The sequence below is a fragment of the Thermobia domestica genome, chromosome 4 (assembly GCF_964235325.1).
Source record: "Thermobia domestica chromosome 4, izTheDome1.hap1.1, whole genome shotgun sequence".
Taxonomy (NCBI): domain Eukaryota; kingdom Metazoa; phylum Arthropoda; class Insecta; order Zygentoma; family Lepismatidae; genus Thermobia; species Thermobia domestica.
Window position 1 is genome coordinate 202,277,441 of NC_137457.1, and position 13,084 is coordinate 202,290,524.

The 13,084-nt window shown below is 32.3% G+C and overlaps 1 protein-coding gene across 1 annotated transcript in view; it reads left to right on the top strand.

Annotated features, from left to right (window-relative positions):
- The window catches only part of LOC145683014 (uncharacterized), an 832,861-nt gene that overhangs the window by 800,367 nt on the left and 19,410 nt on the right, over positions 1-13,084 (top strand). The window contains exons 16-17 of the mRNA XM_081754367.1: positions 315-501; positions 7,446-7,581. Of these exons, the coding sequence (XP_081610493.1) occupies positions 315-501; positions 7,446-7,581 (323 nt within the window). The remainder of the gene's footprint in view (positions 1-314; positions 502-7,445; positions 7,582-13,084) is intronic.

Below are 13,084 nucleotides of genomic sequence, written 5' to 3' on the forward strand. Positions count from 1 at the left end.
CTTTTACTAACCACTTCCGTAGTCAAACCTTCTATTTTTTTTCTAAACATTTATTGAATAAAATTGATGAGAATGAACGTTTCTGTTGAACACCTTTCTCAATTACACTTTTCTTTCTTTTCTTTTCCCTATTCAGACTCTATTTTATTTTATTTTCTAGTTTCTCATGAGTCTTTGATCTAAGTGTGATGTATTAAGTTAGAAATATTTTTACACAATTAGAGAGCAATATTATGAGTGACTAGAAAGCTGTAGCTGATTGTATTCTCAGTCTTTTAAAAGTTTAAAATAAATATATTTTCATAATTCAATAGGTGGATCAGTGGTTAGAAATTAGCAGTCGTAATATGAAACTACCAGCAAATGCAATGCATCAACCGGATTGTTTTGGCTACCTCATGATTCTTGGTCAGCGATGGAAAACCTGGAAAAGGCGGTACTGTGTGCTCAAAGATGCATGTGTCTATTTTTACGAAGACGCAAACGCCGAATCAGCCGTCGGTAAGTTCGTAATTTGTTTATCAGATAATGAGCTTGTAATTACAGTAAAACCTCGTTAATCCAGACGTCGTGAAACCAAACTTCCTTTAATCCGGACAGACAAAAATGGCAGCAGGATCCAATATTTTAAATGTAGCTAGAAATCAACAATTGCATTCGTCACATATCTCCATGGTTACGAATACCGTACTGTATTTGCCCATTGTTGTGGGTATTATTGAAACGCTCAACAGACTAACATGAATAAATATCGTCCAACTCAAGCGGAATTTCTTGGGTTACACTGCGGCAGTAACATCACAAAATTCGACACGCTTTTACTGCATCATTGTGGAAAATTACCAGAACACCATTACCATAATAAAGGTGTTTTGTTACTATAAATAGATTTAATGCACTTTCAGCTGTTCTTTTGGGTTATTTAAGTTATCCGGACTTTCATTAATCTGCTTAACTTATCCCCCGAATCAGTCTGGGTTAATGAGGTTCTATTATATACCAACTATTAAACGAATCGCTGATTACATTTAAATTTATTTTGTCAATTAAAATTAAATGTATTTTGAGTTACCCGGTGATTGAAAAAGTGAGTTTTAATGTGTCAACAATGTGTTTAAATGTTTATAACTAAATTGCAGCAAATATCAAACTATGGTTGCTATATACGTACAATTAATACTATTTCTAAAATATTTTGAATCCTAATAATTACTTACATCTTTAATCTTCTTCATATTCTCTATACAATTAATACTCTCTTTTTGTATTTGAAGCCCTTGTAGCTGAAAAAAGGAGCTTCAGTTTTACAAAATGATAATATATATTGACAAAATGAAAGAAAAAGAAGTAGATAAATTGATAAATACGTTTTCACTCTGAATTCAACATTTTTGTTCTCGCATTAATAATAACACATTATGTGTTATTTAAAAACAAAAATATATTTTAAATTTAGACCTAAACAAAGTTTAAAAGTTCGGATCTCACTCCTTTAGCAATTTTCATCTTGAGAGAAAATACATCTTTAAAATTACGTATATAAAAATGGCAAAAAAGACTTTAATCCTTTTATATATATATATATATATATATATATATATATATATATATATATATATATATATATATATATATATATATATATATGCCGAAGAGTATTCCCGTCCTTCGTTTGGGACAAGACGAAGTAGTTGAATCTATTACGAATGCAAGAAGTTACCATCTATTTCCGAAATAAAAACACATTTCTTTGAATAATACCAAACGTGAAGCTCCTTCCATTTTTACTGTAAGCGCTTAATTGGCATATATATGCATGGTGAAGTTAAATTGCTATTAAAAATGATGAAAATATGTCTTTCATTAAGTTCCTGGCAACCTAAATGAGGCATGTCCAAGTATATACTGTGTATTGTGTGTGTGTACTATGTAAAGAAAAGTTGTATTCTTTCAGTTTCGAGTTAAAAAAAAAACTGTGACTTTTCTCACGAGCCTCCATTATAATGACAATACTTCTGGCTTTTAGCCCAGGATTTGCTATATCTCACTTCAGGCAGCTCTCCAGTTACTTCATTGTACTGCATAAAGACGTAAAATAATAACAATCAAGAACATATTTACTGGTGACAGTGAAGTTTTGTTTATTGTGTTAATTTATTTCTTTATTAACCCTGCAATACGCGCGCGGGCTACTATTGTAGCCCAGCGTTTCTGTTTTCCTTGCAGCAAAGTAGTTTGAGATACTAACACAAAGGGTGTCTGTGTACCTTTCTATCAACTATCATTCTGCGTGTTTAGTGTGTGGTCGAACATAAAATCGAAAAGAGCTCATTGTTATTCTGCTTGAAAGTTTCATGGGCTACACCTGCTACACTTAGGTGTAGCCCGTGCGACTATTGCTGTAATAAGTGTTCCAAAACGTCGAAAGTTTTTCATCATAGCTTGAGTGTTGATCATATGGTCAATGAGTTTGCAAAATGCCAGTTCTGATGAGGAATGTTTTCTAGATTGCGATAGTGATGGTGAATAAAATTTTGAGACGGAAGAGCTGCATTTTTCGGACACAGAAATAGTAAAAATTCAGAAGATGTTACTGAGAATTCCGGGTGGCCGGAATCACTGATACCTGTAGATGATTGGGATAATAAATACAGTTCTGATCTGAATAAATTATTATGTAGCAAAAGACAATTTCAGATGAAAAAAAAACTCCTACTCGTAATATTTGCACTTGTGCTCATGATATTTTGCTTCGTTTTCCTGGACCTAAAGGTCAAGCCAGGTCTGCGTTGTCGTAACTTGAATGTCTAGAATTGGTTTTAGATGCAAAATTTTTCAGACTTTTAGTTGATTGTAGCAATATTTACATTGACAGTGTTAGAAAGAGATTTGTACGTGACCGTGATGCAAAACTTACAGACGAGACTGAAATACGTGCCCTTCTTGGCATTTTGATGCTTTTGATGAGTGGTCAATGCTTGAAGGAAAGTGTGTATTGACCACTCAATCACTTGTGTGCAGAACATGCTTCGAGGATCTTGAATAGGAAAACAGAAAAAGAAAAATATATGAGAGTAAATAGCATATGTATCATTATGCAAAATCTTGATCAAACTTTTGATAGCAAGAAATCATAAAAAAAGTCGCTGAAAAGGTATATTTTTTTGTCGATAATACGTTTATCTGTAAGCTTTGTTTGTAAAATTTTTATAAAATAATGCATATTTTAAAAAGAATTCCGACATATATATTTACGATGAAGAAAAGTTCGAAATGCACCACATTGGTGCATTTATTGTTTAATACAAATAACTTTTACAGTCCTATTCGTGTATTACTTTTGAAAAATGAATGGCGTTAATCTTCTTTGTATATACATAGCTTTCAAAATAAATATATTTCTCAAATTGGGTATAAGACCCTTAAAACAGTTTATAAATACGTTTTTCTACAAGAAAGATAAAAATATTAACAAACTAGCCAATACAATAAAATAAAAACAAATGGGCTACGGTGGTAGCCCGCGCGACTATCCATGTCACAAAAATCTGCGCGCCTGTTGCAGGGTTAATATATATATATATATATATATATATATATTAGGGTGTATCGAAAAAAACTTTTTTTCGAAATCCGGTTACGGCTAGTGCGGATTTTTGGCCAAATGGTATTAATAAAACGTATAAAAAATCTCAACTCGATCAGACAACTCCTTCTGCTGCCGAGTAGAGCCCAAATATTAGAAAAATCAACAAAAGATTCACTTTTCAACGGATTTTCCAAAAAATATTTTTTAAATATTTCCTATATTTTTCGGTCTTTTATATTATTGAAATAGCATTGGAAAGGAGAAATAAATATATAAAACAAATTTATTACGGTTATTTCTGTACACCATAAGCATAAAAACCTAGTTAATTATTTGTAAAAATGCACTGATTTTCTGGCGTATCGTACAATTAAATTTTAATATAAAATTATTGAAGTCTCTTGAATAACGAAGAAAACACTTTAGTGCTAAATTCTAAGAGCAGTAATAGTATAAATAATTTGCTTCCAATGCCGTACGCATCTGTTTATCACACTAGATCACCTGTCTCCCACCTCTCCCCAAACGCCTCTTCTCTTGTACTTGCCCAGCTGAAAGGATCTGTCTTATCAGTCGCCAGTAGTCAACCAGCTGTGTCGAACGTGATTGTCGCTGCTTGAGTTATTTATTAGTGCTGTAGGAAATTTTAAGTAAATAATTTGTTTTCGTGTGAAGTGCAGTATGTAGAAGTGATAACAGTGTTTCTGTTGTGTTAAGTACTTTTTATTAGGAAGAGAGTGACAGATACGCTGACGTTATGGCATCGACAAGTTTGTTACGGTCTGACGTTAGGAATAGCATTATTGGGACACCCAAGGAATTGGGTAGAACACAGCTACCAACCGTTGAAATGTATTGAGACAATACCTATGGGAGCGAGAAGAAAAAAATGAGAATTTCGGGATCTCGGAAAGAGCCTTCAACAAAGGATTTATCTTCTATCGTCGCCAGGAAGATTGTAGAAAATTGGGATTACGCCTCAATCTTGTGGTTCTTTGATCTAGAAGAAAAGACGCATCTAGCACTGGCACTTTTCTTCCTTTTTCGCAGTTACAGGCAAGAGGATCGGAACACTTACAAAAGGCTATATCAAATGAAATATTTTTGGCAGACTGTTGAAAATCAGCAATTCGTTTCGCAGAAGTTTGGAAACCGGACTTTGCTGAGTTTTGCAAGTCACGGACAATATTATGGTACTTCAATATCATTTCTGACACTGAAAATTGCTTCGCCGCTGATTGAGGCGTAATCTCAATTTTCTACAATCTTCCTGGCGACGATAGAAGATAAATCCTTTGTTGAAGGCTCTTTCCGAGATCCCGAAATTCTCATTTTTTTCTTCTCGCTCCCATAGGTATTGTCTCAATACATTTCAACGGTTGGTAGCTGTGTTCTACCCAATTCCTTGGGTGTCCCAATAATGCTATTCCTAACGTCAGACCGTAACAAACTTGTCGATGCCATAACGTCAGCGTATCTGTCACTCTCTTCCTAATAAAAAGTACTTAACACAACTGAAACACTGTTATCACTTCTACATACTGCACTTCACACGAAAACAAATTATTTACTTAAAATTTCCTACAGCACTAATAAATAACTCAAGCAGCGACAATCACGTTCGACACAGCTGGTTGACTACTGGCGACTGATAAGACAGATCCTTTCAGCTGGGCAAGTACAAGAGAAGAGGCGTTTGGGGAGAGGTGGGAGGCAGGTGATCTAGTGTGATAAGCAGATGCGTACGGCATTGGAAGCAAATTATTTATACTATTACTGCTCTTAGAATTTAGCACTAAAGTGTTTTCTTCGTTATTCAAGGGACTTCAATAATTTTATATTAAAATTTAATTGTACGATACGCCAGAAAATCAGTGCATTTTTACAAATAATTAACTAGGTTTTTATGCTTATGGTGTACAGAAATAACCGTAATAAATTTGTTTTATGTATTTATTTCTCCTTTCCAATGCTATTTCAATAATTTAAAAGACCGAAAAATATAGGAAATATTTAAAAAATATTTTTTGGAAAATCCGTTGAAAAGTGAATCTTTTGTTGATTTTTCTAATATTTGGGCTCTACTCGGCAGCAGAAGGAGTTGTCTGATCGAGTTGAGATTTTTTATACGTTTTATTAATACCATTTGGCCAAAAATCCGCACTAGCCGTAACCGGATTTCGAAAAAAAGTTTTTTTTCGATACACCCTAATATATATATATATATATATATATATATATATATATATATATATATATATATATATATATTCTGGGCATTACCGATCTGTGGCCTTAAGCCCGTCACGTATGAGGTATGATGTAGGCAGCTGTTTAAAGAAAGAAAGAAGGAAGAGAGGAATGAAGAAGGAAGAAAGCGGTCTGAGACCATCCCACCATTTGCCTTGGGTGAATGAGGAAAAGGCAGGGAAAATCTCACTTAGGATAGCTGGCCTGCAAAAGCTGTTACACGTTTTCGACCGGAAATCGAACCCAGACCACTTACACTGTATTTATTTTGTAAACTGATTACGCATCTTCAAACTTTTTCTTCTTAATTTCAGTGAATATCTTTATCAAAATAGAAATTTTTATGTAAAGTTTGTGAAAATGTAAAAATTAAAGAATTAATGCTAGGGTTCGTATAAAAATATGTCTTTTATCCTGTCTTTTTCCAGACCAGGCATTTTAGCGGAATTTTGGCATTTAATAAGACAAAGGCAAAGTAATGAAGCACGTCTGTAAAAACTAAACAGTCTTGGTTAATAACAGTGGATAAGCAAACACATAAACTAACCAAAGAAGTGATATTTGAACTACTGAATAAATCTTATAAGAGGTGTTTAAATTAATACACACAAATGGATTTTACTTATTTATTTATTGAAAGAAAGCAGCTACCCTTCTTTTCCACGAGAGCAGGTGTAGCATTCAGACTTGAGAAAACTTTCAAGATATTGCTTCAGTCAATTTCAAAGAAAATGAGACAGGTTCCTTGAAACATTTAGTAAATAAGGAAAAACACAATTAATTACTTTAATAAAATATTTCATTTTCATCCTAAATTCCACAAAAATAGGTTATTGGAAGAGTGTATGCAAGTAGTTAAAGGTATAACATAATGAAAACAGGGGAAGGGGATATTACAGCTATCCATGCCAATTTTCTAACTTATATCTTCTTTTTTGTTGTTGTTTAATTTGTTAAATGTTACTATTTATCTTAAGTGAATTATATTGTACAAATCCTTAAAATGCAAAAGAACAAGGATAAATGGCAATAAATACCTGTAACGTCTAAGTAGTACTACATGATAGTTACTAATAGTTGTTTTAAAATTATTACAATACTATTTTTTTAAAAATTTAATAAATTTAAAAAAGAAGTATACCGTAGAAAACATTAAAATGTAAAAGAAATGATCAATGATATTACTAAGTAACACAATTACGTAGACTGGTTCAGACTTATTTCATTTGCTTAATTGAGATCCATATTTGAAGTATCAGCTTTTCCCATTTTTCCTTAATTTCCAGATTTGTAAGAATCCTGTAATATACCAGGAGCTTTATTGTCACAATGAGATCAATCTGGTATCTTTTTGTGTTCTGTGTACCGAACTGGTAGTGGGTAGTCTATTTCGATTTGTGGTAGAGGCACACAACTCTCGTCTTGATTCGGATTACAACTCCGTTTGATTTAAATTAAACGAGTCATTTGAATTAAAAGATGGAGAAATAGAAGCATAGAGGACGCAAATTTAAAAAGTAGTATAATGGTCTTAAAATTATCTCTGTTAACTGTACTATTATGTGTATTCAGCAAGAATTAATAAAGAGTAACTTTTACACACTAGGTGTGGCTTGCCTCCACGGGTACCGAGTTCAAAGTTCGACTGCTGGGGGGAAGAGGTTTGCTTTTGAAATTCTTCCTCCTGAACCACGCCAACGACATTTCTACTTCCACACAGACAGTGAAATGGATAAGAAAAGGTAATATATATATATACTTACTCTCTTTTATATTACACTGTAATATTTTGGTATGATGAACGCTAAATAAAACAGTACGGAAGTCTATGATTCAATAAGAACGGCACCTCCACTATGCAGCAAATAGTCGGTTTAGTTTTCACAGTAGTCTCTACCTTTTCACAGTAGTGTTGTAAGAATGATAATTTGACATTGAAATATAAATGGTATTTACTGGGCTCCCTCTTGACTAAGCTACAGGTAGCATACGCGCCTTTGGCGTACAGAACCCGGTTTCGATTCCCGGCGGGAGTTGATGTCATTCGGATCCTACGCTAAGATGTAGGTCTACGTCTCATATAAGCTCGCTGTTGAAAGGGACACTTAACTCAAAATCAACATCAACAATGTTTTTTTTTTTTTCTAAAGCAGGTGATATTCAGCCGTATTGTCCCACCCTCTTACTCTAGTCCAAGGGAAATAATAATAAATCAGCTACAAAGTTAAAAATAATAGAATATAATATTAGTGCGAAATGTTTTTAAAATATAAAGAAGTAGAATTCAAAACGGCACAAAACTGTAGAAAGTATAAAAAGATCACAAACGAAAAAAATTATTAAAATATTTAAAAAAAATGAAAACAAAAATATAGTATTGGTAAAAATATAGAGCTGCACATACACAAGTAGTATATGCTAATGCATACAAATACAATGCAACATACCTACACAGACAGAACGCAACATTAATTCAGTGAACAAACATACGATATTAGAACTCAATGCATACTCAACTTTTGGGAATAGAAGTCAATGCATTTTTCACTGATAAAGGAAGGATCATTCTATGTGTTCAACATAATTTTCAGGAATATTTTATACCCCAATAAGTAAGACTTTCGGTATTCTATTCTTGTTGACTGCCTTTATCATCCGTGTCGTACTAACTTAGGGAAATTGATGTAGTAGTTTTCTGTTATAGTTTTCTTAAAGTAGTATCATTTTATTTTGTAATGTGTAATAATCAAATGATATAAAGACTTTGTTTAATTTTAAATTTATAATTTTGACATTTTTAAATTAATTTTATAATATCGTTATCGTTTCTTTTATGGCTCTTTTGTTGTTACTACTGTAATAATATGTTAACAAAATTCACTTATTTTCAAACCATTTTCTGCATTCATGGTGCTATCCCCTAATTTTATTTCCATAGCTTCCCTTAACAATCTTTTATATCCATTCATAGGTGCCAAAAATTGACGTGTTTTCAATCAAAATTTTATGATTTTTCTTCCAGTGCATGTGTTGCAAATTCTGACACAATATACACAGTATATACATATATTTGGTGTTCTTCACATCAAGCATTAATTGTACATTCTTGCGCTACATTCACATGGGATTGAATTCTTGGTCTTTCATGGAGCGTAGTATTTGTCTGTTCTTTAAAGCTGGCATGTGAATTGTTCTTACATGATATTTATTTATATTTAATAGCAGAAATTAATTGTTAACAATATTTAATTGTTACACATTGAAGAATAAAATTATAACTAAGTAACAAAATTATAAGAGGAAACTATTGCACAAACACTAGTTCTAATAAGATAAAACACGGATGGAATTTCAAAAGCCATACTTATCGAGTTAGGAAATATTATTCTGTTTGTATTTCGGGTGTTTATATAGGTTTATTTTAATTTATTATTATTATTATTATTATTATTATTATTATTATTATTATTATTATTATTATTATTATTATTATTATTGTTATTATTATTATTATTATTATTATTATTATTATATTATTATTATTATTATTATTATTATTATCTTCAAACATTGAATAGTAATGAATATGGAATCTTCTTCCAAGTTAGCTCTAGAAGCAAAACTATTGTGTATTTTTCAGAGTTTTTTGATAACAACATTCCTGTTATTATTTTTAACATAATTTTTGGATTTGTACAAGCCAAAAAACATAGTTCTGTACTTACTTTCTAATTTCTTATTGAAGCTATTAATATAGAAACAGTATTAGCGCTGCTATATCTAAACAAACGCGTGAAGTCGCCTGCATAATATGAACAATTTCTCTCTCTCTCTATATATATATATATATATATATATATATATATATAGTGGCATATTAAGGGGCTATTGGGCTCAATACCCTCCCCCTTTCCGAAATTAATTTGTTAGTTTTTCGCATTCCACGTACAACAATAAACTTTCTTACCATTTCTGAGAATTTCATTGACTTTCTATTTTCTTATGCTCTTTGTTCAGAAATAATAGTGTATTTGTCAAATTTCATTCCATGTAAGAACTATGTTATTTTTTTCTTTCTTTCGTCCATTCTACTTTTCTGTTTCGTTTTCGTAATTATTACTTTCTTTCGTTTTTCCTGTAATACTTTCGACCGTTGTTAGTTCTGATTCAAGGCGGCTGTCGTCAGTAACACCAAAAGTAAGGAAGTATGGATCTTAATATAGGCCCTAACTACCATACTGCTCACAAGGAACTGTTTCAAAAAATGTAAAGTTATTAAATTACTTGTGAAAAATTATGTAAGAACAAAATGTTGTATGTTGTTTAATAAAATACAGTGTAATAATATTAATATAAATATAATATTAAATTAATTATATTCTTTTGTTCAAACTGCTTTAGTCTTTAGTTATTTTATTCAAATTTCGTCTTTTCCCTTGAATGAATTACATTTCTTTTATTTATCGCGGGATCTGTATTCACAACGCGGAATCTGCATCGACTCTGAGTATCATGCTATATTTTTTAATTAAAAGTTTCAGTAAAATCCTAAAACATAGCTAATTTTTCTAAAAAATTTTAGATAGTGATATTAACTTATATGGGTGTATTTTGTTCTGATGATTTTCATGAAGATAGCTATAATGAAGATCTTGATATTTTGTAGAATATGGCCTTCATTATTAACCTTAGTATATTACATAATTCACTTATTTCTAAAGAATCCAGAAACTGCCGATATGGCGAGTTCTGTTTGGAAGCAGTTTTGCAGAAACGTCTATTATAAGTTTGTTCATATTTCACAAGTAAATATATCAGTAACAACTGCAACATGATATGATTTGACCTTAGAAATCGATTAAGCTTAGTGAAGTTCCTTACCTTTGATTTACTTCCGAAGGACAATAAGAGTGAAGCAAATATTGAGATTGTGAAAAGATATCGGATTCGAGATTTACACATTCGTGCTCCTCATATGTTGCGCACACACCTACATACACTACAAAAAGAATATATTTCAACAATCCACATTCGTAAAAGACTTAAACTCACATTGTTTAAGTACCGTTGTCAAATTTTCAACTTAAAGATTCTATGAGTTTCCTCATAGAGAGGGTTCGAATTTTCCTTTCACTCAAGAGTAAGGATAGTTTACAGGAATGTGAAAATTGGAACTGTGATTTTCCTTAAAACAACTGTAACAATTATCTTTACGTTTTATACGGTGACTAAGTGGCAAACCTCTCTCCTTTTGTAGACAACACTATGTCCGTAGATTTTCTCGAAATTTTCCAGTTTCTTCTCACGCCCTGACTTCAATTATTTCATATTCGTTCAGTGTCATTAATCATCCTTCTCCTATAGCCTGCAAGGCATGATTTTGAAACGTGAAACTAGAAATTTAATTTCACTTCATTTTCCTTACATTTTATAAATAAGCATTCACTAATAATCCTATAGTATGGCACTGTAGATTTCTCTGGGGAAATCGTGAAAGAGTAATCTACTCGTGGGAATGAATTATTTTCGGACGATCTTCCCGAAAACAGCTCAGGCAATTTTGTTCATATTTCATAAATATTTCATTAACAACCCTACAGTATCACATAAATCACCCCTCTTCACAAAGCCCAGAACAGTTTATTTAGTGGCTGAAGTAAGTTCGATTCGTATATCCTAGAAAACAGGTATAGTGAGTTTATTCATTTAAATACTGTATTTCAAGCTTACAATATGGCATAATTCGCTTATTTCAGAACATTGCAAAAATTGTAGTTTGCTGTTTGGGTGTTAACACGATTTTCTCAAACATGGCTCAACTGATTTTACTCACATCATTAATAACTCTACAATATAACAGAAGACATTTACCTTAGAAAAATTCAGAAAGACTGCGAATGTAGATAAGTTTGGATCGGATTATTTTCTCAAAAAAGTTTACAAAATAATTTTGCTTATTTTTCATAAATAAGTCTCTTAATAACAATATAGTACAGTATATGTTACTTGGAAAAATCCTCGAGGGTAACGGAGTTTTTTCAAATTATTTCCTTTGTAAACGACTTCGTTCATAATCCGGAAATAAATATTTCATTAGCAGTATATCATAGTTAATTTTTCTAACAAAATTCTAGAAAACAATTCTAACAATTTTATTGATATTACATGAACAAATTCCATTAATGGCCCTACATATTGACATAACTAAATTTTCTTGAAATTACACAGGAATAGTATTATAATCACAAGGATTAGCAGCGATCATTTCAGGGGATGACTTTTCCTTACAGCCAGGGATTGTGCTCAAAGTGGATTACCAGTATTTTCATATTTAAAGTTTCTCTGAGGAAAATCTTCTAAAGTTATTATTGGGGTTTAGTTCCATGTTTTGGAAACTTTCTGAAATTCGGCTGTAACGGTATTGTTCATGTTTCACAATTACGTATTTCATAATTCTATACCACCAATTTGAAGAAAAATGTATGGTGCACTAAGTAATTTTATGGAGTGCAAAATATGAAAGGACCATTTAAAAAAAAAAAAGGTGATTGGAAGTTCTTGAGAAAGTATCTACTACACCACTTTTTCCCTTGTCAGGATGGATAAGCATCCTTCACAAAGGTTGGTACCTCAAGATTTAAAACCGAGTTGTTTTCACGAACTTGCATGATTGTTCGCTCGGAAGTGCTTTGCTAAACGCAGAAAATTTTTCTGAAGAAGGGAATGGACAGGAGCCCATACTCCAGTTTTAGCTATTGTTAGAGGGACTGCTCTAGCGTGTAGGAGCCTGTCGCCGGAGCGTTAAGGCAAGCTCACATCTCCTTTTACAAGGTATCGAACTCCACGGCTTCACCAGAACCCAATAGAGTCCAACCAATTACTGGAAGCTCGCTGGAAACCAAGTGTTTCAGCTTGTCTACCTCAATTTTACCTGCTGTGTACCGTGTTGACTCCCGGAACAAATAGCACATCTTAGTCGCCCATTTGGAAGGTGAGACAAAGTCTCTCATCCCATAGTTTGGATTAAGGCAATGTGCTGTTGTTTTAATTGAATATAATTTTTGTCCATAATAATATGACTCACAGCATTACACAAATTCGCTGGTCGATCGTAATTGCCGAGTTGTAGCTCGCCAATAAATTTGAATTCGTTGGATCAAGCGATGTGTCCTCGTGTTTTCAATTACCTACAGCTCAATGCTAAGATTGTTAACATTTCATTCAGTGTCGTCTGTAAACGCTGGG